This window comes from Phocoena phocoena, chromosome 8 (assembly GCF_963924675.1).
Source record: "Phocoena phocoena chromosome 8, mPhoPho1.1, whole genome shotgun sequence".
NCBI classification, from domain to species: domain Eukaryota; kingdom Metazoa; phylum Chordata; class Mammalia; order Artiodactyla; family Phocoenidae; genus Phocoena; species Phocoena phocoena.
Window position 1 is genome coordinate 8,844,374 of NC_089226.1, and position 14,775 is coordinate 8,859,148.

General features: G+C 42.4%; 1 protein-coding gene across 3 annotated transcripts; it reads right to left on the reverse strand.

Annotated features, from left to right (window-relative positions):
* Nucleotides 1–12,877, reverse strand: EI24 (EI24 autophagy associated transmembrane protein). Of its 3 annotated transcripts, XM_065881908.1 has the most exons (11): nt 12,693–12,877; nt 10,089–10,201; nt 6,934–7,079; nt 6,282–6,342; nt 5,355–5,421; nt 4,735–4,859; nt 4,298–4,417; nt 3,830–3,941; nt 3,037–3,148; nt 2,426–2,500; nt 1–1,486 (listed from the first exon to the last, which is right to left on the reverse strand). In XM_065881908.1, exons 2-11 carry the CDS (start codon nt 10,128–10,130, stop codon nt 1,324–1,326), a joined length of 1,023 nt encoding a protein of 340 aa, XP_065737980.1. In that variant the 5' UTR covers nt 10,131–10,201; nt 12,693–12,877; the 3' UTR covers nt 1–1,323. The 3 variants fall into 3 exon arrangements, with proteins under 3 accessions (XP_065737980.1, XP_065737981.1, XP_065737982.1); XM_065881909.1 differs by lacking the exon at nt 12,693–12,877 and having other exon boundaries at nt 456–1,486; nt 6,934–7,037; nt 10,089–10,130; XM_065881910.1 differs by lacking the exons at nt 3,037–3,148; nt 12,693–12,877 and having other exon boundaries at nt 456–1,486; nt 10,089–10,130.
* Nucleotides 12,878–14,775: the final 1,898 nt, after the last annotated feature.

Consider the following 14,775-nt stretch of genomic DNA (forward strand, 5'->3'; position numbering starts at 1 on the left):
ACATCTGCTGGCAACGATTTTTAAATCCTTACTTGGTCCTGCACATAGTAAAGGTTTCTGTTAACCAAATGTCTCACCTCTTCCCTAATGAGAATGTTCAATTCTTGAAGTCTAGAAGGCCCTCTCTTCATTCAGGAGTACACAGGACAGATGCACATGTAGACTTGAAAACAACTCAATCCCAAATCCTTTCACAAGATGTTAACATGATTATAATCACATAACCCAAACTTCTTCAGGGAACATTTTTCAGAACTAACCTTCCAAATTATCCAAGACAAAGTCCTGGGTTCCATGCATATGTTTCTTGAAGTGACGACTTGTAAATTTCAACCATTACACATTTGTGGGAAACAAGCTCACGTTTGTGATGTCTTAAAACCGTGCAAGTGCTTTGACGCCTGCCCCTCCCCCCATATTTAGTCTCTTTAAAATGACAGGAAAACACCAACCAATCACAGGTTTAATGGGTTTAATAAGTTTACCCCTTCAGTTCCTATTTGCAGCACCCAATATTCCTTTGAAATACCAGACAGACCCAGCAGTGGCCAACAATGAAGTTCAGACCTCCAGAGTTTAAAAGTTCAGGTTCTCTGAGCATTCTGTGTTGCAGTGGCACTTGTCCAAAATTGGTACCTCCCTATAGCTGGGGGAGCTTTAAATGTACCAGTGAAAAAAGCTTTTTCCCCTTCAAGGGGAAGAAAGAAAACCACTCCTCAAAACCCAGCAGATCTGGCTGTGAGGTCTTTCCTCCTGTCCCATCTCTTCAGGCTTTTTTTTTTGCAGTTTTGTTTGTTTTTTGGAGCAAGAGACCAAATCTAGCCTGAGTTATAAGAAACAAGACAGTGATGGCTATAACGGGAGTGACCAGGAGCAGCAGAGTCTCCTTTACTTCCCACGTCCAATATATGTGCTTCACAGAAAAACCAAAACAACAGGTCCACAAAATACAACAACTAGAATTACAAAAATCCATTCATCCAAGGGTGGTGGAAGGCAGGAAGGGGAGGTGGGAGGATAAATGGCACAGGGAGAAAAAGTATTCAAATCAGTCCAGGCACGGGGGCTGGCAAATGCTAGAAAAGAGCTGCAGAAAAACCTGTGGTCCTTTCAGACTCACCGGTGTTTAAAATCCATACTGGTGTCAGGACGATTCTGCCTTACGTGCACCAGACAAAAATCCCGATTCCTCAGAGAGAAGGTAATATGCACAGGGCCCTTGGCAGAGTGGGTCCTGCCTTCCCTGGTCGGGGAGGTGAACAAGAAAAAGAGCTGACACGGCATCCTTCCAATCCCACCCATCCCCTCTGGGTGGCAGGTGACTCAGTGGCCCTCAGCAGCCTTCAGTTTGGCAGGAGATGGGTGTGGTGAGGGGAACTTCTCTGCAGAAGTTGAACTACTCAGGGCAGACTGCAGGTAGACCGTCTTGTGGAAGAGTCTGTTGCTTAAGAAAACCACCAAGGAGAAGAGGCGCAATTGGAAAAGGCTAAAAGGCAAAAGAGACCCAACCTGTTAGACACCCCCAGTTGAGCAAAACTGTTTTAATTATTTGACAACTTACTTGACTACTTTCAATTTAAAACGATACAGAGGAAAACAAGACACCAGAAATTTGATCAAGCATGTACAGAGGTTAGACACACAGATTAAACAGGCAGCAACTAAAGAATGCACTGGGTCCTGTCAGAAGTACAGTAGTATCACCATTTGCAGTATCGGGGCTTAGAGGAAATAAAGTTCTATTTTAGATTAATTCTGATTCAAGAAGTACCTTTCTAGGGTACAAACTTCAAGCTATGTCTGAAGATATCATATGCTATGTGTATTTCATTTTCAGGAGAGCTTCAAGAGAAAGTTAGTTACGTTAAGATACACACTTAGCATTTACTGGATAGCAAGAACATGCAAGAACCCAAAGCAGATTGGAAAGTTCTAAGAAGTGTATCCTCACTGACTTAACCAAAATTGATCAAAAGACTGGGCTTTTCTCTGAAGTGATAAAACTTTCAGAGTGCTAGTGTTACTAAAGATTCATTTTAAAATACTTTGTTTTACTGTCATTATCAATAAACTCCTGTAGCCAGAACACATGGCCCACTATTTTTAAAAAGTTGGCCATTCTTACGAAATGAGCCCAACTACAGGTATAAGTGCCTTATTCGGTGAACTGTTACATTTTAAGAATACGTATAATAGCAGCAATTTCTGAAACACATATGTGCACATATGCATGGGGAAAATTTTGGGATACATCCCAGAAGTGTTTCTCTTGTTGAACTGTATATTAATAGTTTCCTGCAATGTAAGGTTATTTTTAAAAAAACCTTAACAAAAATGTCTCATTCACATGATTGCAGTGTTATGGCCCCAACACTTTAGACCAAAAAAACTTAGTACATTTTAGCTAATACTGGCTAATACTTACTATGCTTTGCCAGGGGTCTTTGCTTCATTGGCGCTGATAATGAATAAAGGAAAGAGGATAGAGAATAGGCAGCCACTGTTTAAAAAAAAAACAGAAATAATTAGTCACCTTCAAAACAGCCATGACTTTGAAGATATTAGAAGCCCAAAGTTCTTTGCCTCCAGTGCTAAATATCATGGCTTGATGGACCCTTAATGTATCAAACACATCTTTAAAAAAAAAAAAAAGGATTTTTCTAAGCACTGGCCATGTTTAACATTGTTCGAGGAAGCAAAACAGAAGAAAGAATATGGCATATATGATCATGCAGACTATATTTTAATGCTGAGAATTCCCTGGCGGTCCAGTGGTTAGGACTCCGTACTTCCACTGCTGGGGGCACGGGTTCGATCCCTGGTTGGGGAACTAAGCATGCCGCAAAACGGGGCAAAAAAAAAAAAAAAGCTAACTGACAAATGTCTATGACTATCTGTCAGGGAGAAAAAATCCGACAGACCTCCTGATGGCCAAATAAGAATGCAGAATGCCTAGCACAGAACCAGGCATACAGAAGGTGCTCCCTACACTGAGTATTTTTACCAGTCCCCTTCAAGTCCCTACAGTCAAATTACCTGACAATGTAGGAGGACTGCATTGCTGTGAGGAAAGCCAAGGGCAGACCAAATCCAAAGTAGTAAGGCCAATTCCTTTCTATGTTTGACAATCGCTGGTGCATTTCAATTCCTAAAACAAGGAGCCAATACAATTAGGCTGCATATTTCCTTTTAGTAAAATGACTAAATATGGTAGACAATTTATTTGAGGTTTGAGTTGTAGGTACAGAATTGCCATTTAGAATACAACTAAAGCATATAAATTAGAATTGTCCAAATCTGATAAAGCTTCTATGCGAAGGTTTTACAATTGGACAATCACAATTTCAAAACTGGTGGGCTAAGTGAATTCTGAATTACAACACCAGAATCCTTTGTAAGTATTAGTCTTGAACAAAGCAAGAATCAAAAAAAGGCAGCTATCCTCTAGGAATCAATTAACCCCTTTCAACCAACCACACCCAAATATGCCAAGGACTTTCAAAATATCCCCCAAAATAATCTGTATGCACCAACATCAAATTAATTTCTCTAATTCAAAATAACTCGTGCTCATTTACGCCATCTTATGGCTGTCAGAGCTACGTGACATTAAGCTCCATAAGGATGATGCTACACTGCTACATTCCCCAGCAACAAAGTTAAGGGTTAACCCCCCAAGCCAAATCTAAGTCCCCTCTTGCCAAAAAGGTTGCTTCATTACAAAGATGATTTGCCAAGGGCCTAAGTATTGAAGAATTTAAGAAGTCTACTTAGCAGCACCATTTCCAAATTGGGCCTCCAAGTTCTGAGTTTCTTTAGACAGGCTTACCTTTATTGAACCAACGATATTCGAAGCAGTATAGTGAGTAGAGAAGAGACATATGCAGGAGACTAACCAGCTGACCAACAAGATGGATGGGAAAGAGACTCACAAACATCCCCTGAAGAACAAGTATGGAAAATCTTAATTCCAAAGCTTCAGAGACCTGACGCTGTTCACCTGCCACTCTGAGTCATCACTCTCTACCTAGATAGCCTGATAGTTGCTTCTCAAGTTTCTAAATAGCAGGAGAGTGAAGAATGCTCAGGGTGGCAGGGAGGAGCAGGCAAATTCATGTTTCTTTACCATTTTATGATTTTAAGTCTCTAGTTGTTTCTGTGAAAAAATGATTTACAAATCATTGCCTCCCATAAACGTATCTGCTGAGTATAAATGTGACACCCTGTCTTTGTGAAGCTCCCTCTAGTGAATCTTCTTTTCTTAATCTGCTCCACGTGCCCAGAAGGCCAGTCTCACCTGGAGGAGGAAAAGAGCCTGCAGCAAAAGGTTGAAGAGCATGTCAGCAATTATTTTGCTGACACTAGGGAATGGGTGAGGCTTCCTCCCTGATACCTCGAAGGCCAGGTCAGCTATATCCTGTAAGAGAGAAAGGAGCTCACCAAAACATGAATTAAGTGGCCTCAATACCCAGCCCCAAAGCTAAGGCCACTGATCTGCCATGAGACCTGCCAGGGGGGAAAAGCCCCTGGACATCTGGCCATGAGATGCTCTGGAGACCTGAGAGGATAATTCCATTTTACAAGAGCACAGAGATCACCCACTGGCTGCTTGACCAAGAAAAGTTAAGGCGGTGAAATCGCTCCCTACATGGCCACTAACTTCGCAGGCTGAAACCTGCCACCAGGCGATCCATTATGCCATAGAACCCAGACTCCATTCTGCCCTGGACCTACCTGAAACCAAATTGCATTCACAACTTTGCTAAGCACAAACAGGGGGAGCACCCAAAGAGCACTGAAAATTGACGTGAGGAAAAACTCGAGCCACGACCAAACATCCCCATGTAGTGACGGATCACCTAAGAAAGGCGGAAAGGCTTGTTAGTTTAACTGGAGAAATGGAAAACCAGAAGACCAAATATGCGACCCCTACTCCACACACATACGTCTTTGGTTCCTGCCAGCACATCACTGCACCTATTTCAGAGAGTCTTATTCTTCGTAGACACACCAAATTCTGGCCACAACTCCAATTCAGAGTAGCCACGGAGATGTGCTGCTTACCTTGAGACAAACCTGCTTACCGGGTGGTGACTGATATGTCAGTGACCAGCAGTACACTGTATGCAGGAAACCACCCTGGTTCAAATCCCAGCTATGCCACTTACTAACGGTTTAACCTTGGTAACCAATTTCCATTTCCTCATCTATAAAATGCTATCTGTAACAATACCCAAAGGGTTGTTGAGAGATTTCAGTTAAAAACATCTAAAGCTGCAGGTACAGAGGAAGTATTCAATAGACTGAGGGAGACACAGGGAAACACCTCCCACCTCGGCAATGGACATACTTACCAATAATTTGGGCCGTTACTGACTGAAGCACGGGAATAAACACTCGATAAAACAAAAGGAGACTGAACTAAAGGAGAGAGGAAATAAGGCAAACATTAAAAGCCCTTCTTTAAAACAGGAGTTCCAAGTTTCAGTGTAATTATTTTCCAGATGGAAGTGTCTTTTACAAAATAGGAGCCCTGAAGTGGTACCAAAATTGGACTCAGTTCTATTTCCCAATTCTCCAGCTGAGGAGTACAAACCTGACACTGCCTACGAAAACAGTAAAACTTCTGGGGGACTAGAAGAACATTTCAGTTAGTAGTCACACCAAACTACAGGCATATACTAAGTACACAGTCATATTTTATTAATTAAAGCTAACACCTAAAAACATCTGTGAAATGTTTAGATTAACAAGTTGAATTATACTGAATTTCAAGTCCAAGAAAATACTTAACTATTTGTTCTTCAAAGTACTCAAATTTCACTTAAGCCTGTGTTGGTTCTCAGTCAGCTGTAGGCAACCTTCTGGTGTGAGTTTCAATAGTAATCAATTCGAGGACATTGCTATGACCAGACAAAGGGAGAAGCTTGCCCATATCCATCTCTTTCCCCTCTGAGCCCCCACAGTTGCTCTTAACCAAAATGTCCAGACAATGTCACAAGAAATTGTTACCTATTAACATTAAAACTTGTGAGTAAGTCATTTAAGAAAAAAGTGTACATTCAGGGCTATCTATTCCTGACATTTACATACAAGTTTTCTCTGAGTGGGAATAAAATGAGTGAAGGTGCACAGAATCCTGAGTCATGGCCTTAAGCACGTATTAGCAGGTGAAAGCTACCTGTCTCAGTTTCAAGAAGACAGTTGAGAACCATGAACACCAAAATAATCTGAATAAAGATGCTTATAAGGCACCTGGAATTTGACGAAAAAGAACTTACCCAGAATACTCCACCATTCCAAGCGCAGCACTGAAAAATTCTACTAACAATACGTGGTTCACTGGAAAAGACCACATGTATTTAGCTTAAAAGGCATACAGGCTATTACCATAGTATCATTCAGTAGCTCTCCTTTTTACATCTTTTGTTGACATTTTATTTTTCCAGCACCTACTGTTATCCCAATGTTCTCTCCTAATGTCAATAAGAAAAGGCTAAAAATACTTCAAGAGAAGCAGTTTTTCTTAAAAAAAACAAACACACAAAAAACTATATTTTCTAAATTCCAAGACTGGAGACTAGAAGAGGATGTCTGAGGTTCTTCTATCAAAATCCACACAGGCACTCCTAGAAGTATCCACCAATCCAAGTAATTTTTTTATGGCTCTCTATTCACCATCCTGATTTCTTTTAAAAACCACGACATTTTGAACAAGGATTACTGCTAGACACCAGTTTAATTCAATGTGAGAGGAGTGGGGGGAAATCACCTGTAACTTTTTTGGGGGAGAAAGCACAAAAGACAAATAATGGGGTATTGAAACTCCAAGTCACTATGTAGTGTCTGAATTCTATACTAAGTTTAATCACTTCCTAAAGTGCCCACAGAAGGGAATTCAGATGTTTTCTGACATCAGCCTCCACTCCTTACCTCTCTTGCTTCCTCTCTATACTCTGGGCTCTCCTCTGAGCCAGGACACTGCTTGCCCTTCTTCGACGCTGCTCCTCTCTCTTTTGCTGAATTCGAGCATCTAGCTTTGAGATGGTACAAATTCCCCAAATGGAGTCTTTGATTCCCTATACACAAGAGTATCATTTTTAAAGAGGGAAGATTTTGGATCAGAAGACTTTCCAAAGTTACATACAGGAAAGTGATGAAATAACAGTGGAAATCATGGTAGTTTGCTACAAAGCTTAGCGGACCCTTGATACTTTTGTATTTTGAAATAATTCCCAATTTACAGAAGAGCTACAAGAACGGAGAACTCCCTAATACCCTTTCTCAGGATTCACCACTATTTTGCCACATTGTTATTTATTCTTGTTTATATATATATATACATTTTTTTAGATCATTTGAGTAGGTTGCTGTGCCATGTCTCTTTACTTTTAATTGTTCAGTGTATATTTCCTAAGAACAATATTGTTCTTAGGAAATATATATAGTTGTCTATTAAAGAAATTAAATATTGAAACAGTTTAATCTACAGTCCATATTCCAGTTTCCCCATTTGTCTCAGTAATGCCCTCTATAGCATTTTTACCCCTCAAGTATCAGACATCAGTTCAGAATCACATGTTGCATTTAGCTCTCATATCTCTTCAGTCTCCTTTAATCAGGAACAGCTCCTTAGCGTGTCTTCCTTTATGAAGTATACAGGTCAGTTATTTTACGGGATGCCCTCAATTTAGGTCTGTGTCCTCATGATTAGGTCCCAGGTTACATATTTTTATCACATAAGTGATGGTGTGCCCTTCCAGATATTACATCCAGAGGCATGTGATGTCTGTCTCACCTTGCTGGTGATGTCAATTTTACATATTCAGTCAAGGTGTTATCCAGCTCCATTGTATGGTTGCAAATTTTTCTCCTTGCAACTAATAAGTAATCTGTGGGCAGACACTTCTGAGACCAGGCAAATATCCTGCTCATCAAGTCCTCTCCCCTAGATTTAGCATCAATTAACAATTCTTGCCCAAACCAATCTTGAATAACATGGTTGCAAAACAGTGGTTTTCTACTCCCTCTAACACTTACCGATACTATAAAGCCAAGTTATTGCCCTCCTCTATACTCTTCCAATAGCAATCTAATGTCTACAAGTACAATCTACATCCTGTACTAAACTAGCAATACTAGGGTAGATTAAACACTGGTCTAGAGAAAGAACCAGGGCTGGACCAAGGCTAATGGAAGACACAAAGAAATGATCACTGTAAAAGTGTGAAAAGCTGTAGGATAAGAGCATGCCACATAAGACAGAAACAACATTGTAGTGTAGCTGGAGGAGAATGTCCTTAAACAGTGTATGCTGAGGAAGAGGGTTGTTAAGTCTATAAGTCACTGATGGGGGCACTTGCCAATGAATGGAAGAGCCCCAATGGCAGAAAGGTTACTGTTATTACTACAAACATCAGAACTGCCTATTACCCAGTTCAAAGGACTGCACTCATTTATCCACCCACTCCCATATTGAGCATCTTCAATGAGGTAGACAACATATGGAAATGCTCAGGAAACTTATAACTCAGCAGGAAAAGTACACAAGTAAACCAAAAGAAAAAAATAAAGAAATAAAAATTTATAGTTTAGTAAGTACCACAACAGATTTATGTCCAAAGTAGAGTGGGAAGGACTAGGGTATTCAACTTCATCAAGAAGCAGAAAAAAGGGGACTCCCCTGGTGGTCCAGTGGTTAAGACTCCACACTTCCAATGCAGGGGGTGCAGGTTCGATCCCTGGTCAGGGAATTAAGGTCCCACATGCCATGCAGCCAGAAAAAGAAAAAAAAAAAAAAAAAAAAAGCAGCAGCAGCAAAAGGCATTCTGGAAGCAATGGCCAACCTGGATTTAAGAATGGCATTTTCACCTACTGTTATGAGCAAAACAAATTTTAGAGAAAACTGTCCGGATACAGAGAAATGGACAAGTTTATGAAGTACCTGCCGACAGGAGCATAAATTGGCACCATGCACCTACCTGGTCTTTTATCTACGAGTAATGTTTAATCTTATTTTGCTTTTTAACTTCTAAATCTTCTACAAACAGTTTAAAATTAAGATAGTTAAGTTCAAAGGGCTTAGGGCCTAGTATGTGCTAGGATGATGACAGCATCCCCACTTCTGAGATACTTACAGTCTAGTGGGGCAGACAGACACACAAAGTTCACGTTGTACAACTGATCCAGGGTGCAAATTTTATCACACAAAAGGACATAAGGTATTAAAAGAAGATCACATGAATTCTCGTTGGCCCTTCTAAGATATTCCTTCAATTCCCCCCTCTTTGATTCAAAGATAATAAACTTTTAAACACTCCCACTCCCCGTCAGAACTGGCCTCTCTCCTGCTCCCGGGAATAGAGCTACAGGGGCTACAACTAGGGCATTAGACCTCAGACAGCCACTATAATGGAATGTTATGCTACTGATCATGTGGGTGACTACATCCTAAACAGATCTCTATGGGACATTTTTCTAGAGCATCATCGTCTCCACCTTGTAGAATGGGAGAATAAGACAGGTGCTATAACGGAGATCCGGACAAAGTAGTTTAGTAATAGCACTGTACCAGTGTTCACTGCTTGGTCTTCAACAACACGCCATGGTTACATACGATGTTAACATTAAGAGAACCTGGTGAAGGATATAGAGGAGTTCTCCGTACAGCCCTGCAACTCTAAAAGTATTCCAAAATAAAGTTTAGGGAATTCCCTGGTGGTGCAGTGGTTAGGACTCCACGCTCTCACTGCCAAGGGCCGGGTTCAATCCCTGGTCAGAGAACTAGATCTCATAAGCCACGTGGCATGGCCAAAAATATATATATATTGATAAATAAAGTTTATCAAAAAAAAAAGAGGGTCTGGGGCCAAGCTGAACAGGGTTTCAATACTACAGACACTCACTAGACAGTTCTCCCAAGCTTCTGCGAGATGCAGGATAATACCTCTCCCTCGAGTAGTGTGGATTAGAATGAAAACTTGTAGGTGAAGAACCCAACAAACATAATAAAAATTTCAAAAATACCTAAAGGATTTTCTAGTCAGTTCCTGCAGCAAAAGGGTCAAAAGATGACTTGACGTACTCACTCTGGCAAGGTCCTGCAGAAAGGTTTTGACACTGTCAGCCATCTCTTCACCGCCCAAACTATCAACTACACAAAGGAGAGAGAAGTGTTCCCAAATGTCTCATCATGAAGCACCTGGAAACAGACGGAGCATAAGCGGGGAAAAATATTTATCTTCAAGTTACTCACGTACATTTCTACATGATGACGTTTTCCACATACTTCTCTAATAGGATTGCAGTAGATTCTAGCACTTAGGTGGATACTAGCACTGTTAACTAAGTGAAGTTACACCTGTAACTACTGAAAAACCTGAAATCAATAAATTTTCAAATCACTTACCACCCTTTCCCTTTTACATGGACTAGTAATCCCTTCTCTGGGCCTTGATGTCCCTAACTATCCCTCCTACACGTCCCAAGTACTTTTGAGATTTGAGGTCATGAGATGGGTGATAATTACACTACAATATCTGTGCTTGATGTTACTTGAATACAAATACAGGAGCAAAATGAAAGTTCTAACAAAAATTACTAAATATGCACTTCATACACAGGGCCCTCCAGCACACAGATAAGTTCAAAGTATGATGTGAAATTTCCCACCGAGACCCCCAAATATGCCTTCCCTGTTTTCCAACTTTAAATGTATACATATATGTACAATTTCAACAAGCATGCAGGAAACAATGAATTTTAAACTAGGCCAAAACAAGGTTAAGTCCACGTGTATAAACATTCTTTAACACACTACAGCTTTCCCATTTTATTTATTTCTTAGGTGAATGAGAAATCTAGCTTCATAAAATAATAACCTGAAAGTTCACGTGTATAAGTATTTTTAAAATACTACGCTCCCATGTAATGTCTAAGGTGAATGCAAAATCCATTTTCAAAAATTTAATTAAGGACTTGGAATTCTAAAATTCTCAAACCTGACTAAACCAATCTAGGGTATTCTTAATTTAAGAGATAGACCATAATGACAATTTCACAGGCAGCTTCTATACACCTCGAATTTCAAAACATAAGCACACTTTCCCTAATGACCACTTCACCAACTGTACCTTATTGACCCAACTGGACTACTGCCACCCAGAACAGGAAGAGCAGGGAATACAGCAGAGGGAAGGCAACTTGCACAACACTGTATGTACCATCTTCTCCTTGGGTCAAATCCTACCCAGATGCACTCACTTCAGGTAGAGAAGTTTCTAGGGTAAGAAACTTTTGTTAATGCTCCCACTTAAAAACAAACAAAAAACACCTGAGTGATAGGATGCTCAGTGACAGGTGAATAGTTAATGCTCAATGATGATATATAAGACACTAGTTTCTAAAGATTATCATGGATTCACTTTTAACCATCTACTTCCTCATCTATGAATTAAGAGTATTAGAATTTTTCATAGGTTTTGAGTACAAAGTGCAGTAACATGAAAATAAAAACTTAACTTCTACATAAACATAATCCCACTACAGAATGAGCTAATGTGGGAGTTTAAGGAAGCCGATTAGTTAGTCTGGGTTTCTCACAAGGTGCTGACACAGCTGGAAGGATGTGGGTCCTAATCCAGGGAGAGGAGCTGTGTTACCTGAACCATGGCCATTAACAACTGGCATCTGCAAGTACCAAGTGGCAGGTTACCTACTGACCAATAGTGGCCTGTGAAGGACAAGTCACTTCAATTTTATATGCAGATCCTATTTGAATTATCCGGAATATCCAGAAATATTATCCGGTTTGACAAAAAGCTCAGGCAGGGAGAAAAGCAACCTGCCACGATTTGAGACCAGAGACTGTATAACACGGAGGGAACCCTCCAACTGTGGTGGACGTAAGTGAGATGCATCTGGTTCACAGCATTTCACAGACGGAGGAACTGAACCTCCAAAGTTAAATGGCTTGCCCAAGATTACAGCACGTGAAAGGCTACAGCGAACTTCAAAACCCCGGTGTCCGAACCCTCAGTCGGGGCTTTTTACTCAAGCTTTGCGATGAGGATTTTTGTTTAACCCGAGCATCCCATGGACAAAATGTCTCGTAAGCCTGTAAATACAACTGGCCATTAAATTCCTAAACAGTCATGAGAACTTATTAAGCATCTACCGCGGCACGGTCCTGTACTTTCTAAGTCACTAAACCCAGAAACCCAAGTCCGGAAAGCAGGAGGCTGTCACATCCCACTCCAGTTTCACTAAAGGTAAGCATCCTCACATCCCACCGGGCTCCCCGGATGCTCATAGCCCACAGGTCCCTTCGGACCTGTTTCCCCCCGCAGCTCCTTGGCAAACCCGACTGGAAGCTGGTCTCCCTCCGCAACCACAGCCGTGCACGAGGCGCGGGGCACGCTCTCATCCCGTCACGCGGGGAGCTAAAGACAGCCGCGCCGCACCTGGGCAGAGGCTCGCCGGCGACTGCGGGCTGCGTCCCGCGCCCCGGCCCTGCCCCGCCGCCGCAGAACCTTCCCGCCAGGCGTCCCTGCGCGCAGCCCCCACCCGCACCTCCCAACCCCGCGCTCGGGCCCTGTTGCCCTCACACGCCCTCGCCGCCCTAGCCACCGGGGCCCCTGCCGCGCGCGCAGGCTGCGCGGCGCCAGGGCCTGGTTCGGCAGAACTGCACCTACCCGGCAGCTTTGCCCCCGCGGCTCCGGCTCCGGCCCGGCCCCTGGCCCACCGCTGGCCCGCTCGGCTCCTCCACGCCCCTCCGCACCCCTTCGCGCCCGGCCACCCACTCCCGCCAGGGCGCTCTCAGGGCCGGGGCCGCTGCGCCCACACTGGGCATGCCCGGGCCGCACGGGGCCGCTGGGAAGTCGGGCGGGCGCAGAGTCCAGCCGCCCGGGCGGAGGGGGCGGGGCCGCGGCGGCGGAGGGGGCGGGGCCGCGTGGTGACTGAGCCTGGGAAATGCAGTCCGTCCTCTGGGCCCACCCGCGCCGCTTCCGGGGTTGCCGTCCTTCCTGATCCCGTATCGTGTTCTTTGCTCTCTCCCATTTACTTCTGCAGGTTTGCTTGTCTTTCTATTATGAAGCCTAACAACAGAACAATAAAATGCAGAAGTATCTTGGTCTCTTTGGTTGGAGGCTTCAGTAACCAAAGGGTACTAAGCAATGATGGGTTTAAATCGAGTCATAAAATGACTAAGAATAGGTCAAGCTGCCATGCAATTCGGCTGCATTAGGCGTGTTCTCTGACAGCAAAGTGTTGGCTGAGATTAAAACGATCAAGTAAATAGAAATGAAACTGTTTTCATCTCTGTCCCCAGCAGTCCGTCTCTACCCCAGGGACGGCAATTTCTTGGCATCGAACCATCAAGCCTGACCTATAACCTTTTTCTCCCCTATTCCCAGCCTCTTATATCTCTCATTCCCCATTTTTTCCTCTTTTCTCCACTTCCTATTTTCCTTCACCTCTAGGTGTGCTTAGAGCTGCTCTGCTCAGGCCACCTATAAAATCAGATTTTTACAACTGGAAGCTCTTTAGTATAACCTTACATAGTGTGAGCCCAGATATCAACTGACTTACTCAAGGTCAGTGGCAGAACAACTACCCAGACCTCCTGACTCTCCTCTAGTTAGTTCAGTGGGCTGGGAAGGTGGGGTCGTTGACCTCTTCTACCCTGCCCAACTTCCAGCCCCATTCCAGAACAGACGAGTCCCCTACTCTGAGCCTGTGGAAACTACCTTCTCTTTCAGGAACAGGGTCACGAAGTGGAAACTAACACGATGGGAGAAGAGAACTAAGCATTCAGAGTAGCAGAAGCCCTGAAATAAAAGGTCCAACCTGGGATTTATATATGTAAACTCCTTTGGAGAACGGACCTCTTTCTTATTTATTTTAGCCTTGGCAATAATCTCATTTTCACTGAGACCAGATCTATGAATACCTACTGGTTTCCTTTTCTTATAAATCTATTGCTTGATTTACTCCACGATTAAAATCATCACAGAGGAGACATTCCTAAACTTCCTTTTTGCCCCATATGAGTAAATATCTTCAACTATTTATTATAAGGAACTACATAGAAAAGATTTTTATTTCTTTTGGAATTTTGATTAAAATAAGCAGTGTGCTGAGGCTTAGATATCTTATTATAAAGAGACTAAGTGGTTTAATGATAAACTGATTCTTGTAATTATTAATTACAATAGCAGCAATTCCTCCAAACTCTATCGTTTCCCAAAAGTGTGAATTTAGGGGACTTCCCTGGTGGTCCAGTGGTTAAGAATCTGCCTTCCAGTGCAGGGTACATAGGCTCAGTCCCTGTTCAGGGAACTAAGATCTCACATGCCACAGGGCAACGAACCCTGCCACAACTAGAGAGCCTGCGCGCGGCAACCCAGTGCAGCCAAAAATAAATAAATAAATATATATATATTTTTTAAAGTGTGGATTTAGGAAGAATTTAGTAGATATGAGTCTACTCTAACTTGCTTGATGGAAGGACATCTTACAAATCCCAACACGTATAATACAGTCCAGATTTTTAAAACAATAATAATTATACATTGCATTTTTAAAGAGCTCTTGCATACTTATTAAAGATTAGATGCCATCTGTGAAACAACTAGGAGGGGCATTATTTTCCTAATTTTACAAGTGAGGAAGCTGTGTGGCAGAGCATGAAACTCAGAAAACTTGATCTCCAGTCTAGCTATGAGCCTTAGTTTCTATAGCACAAGGCTGCTAAATGGGACCTATATGAAGGTCCCT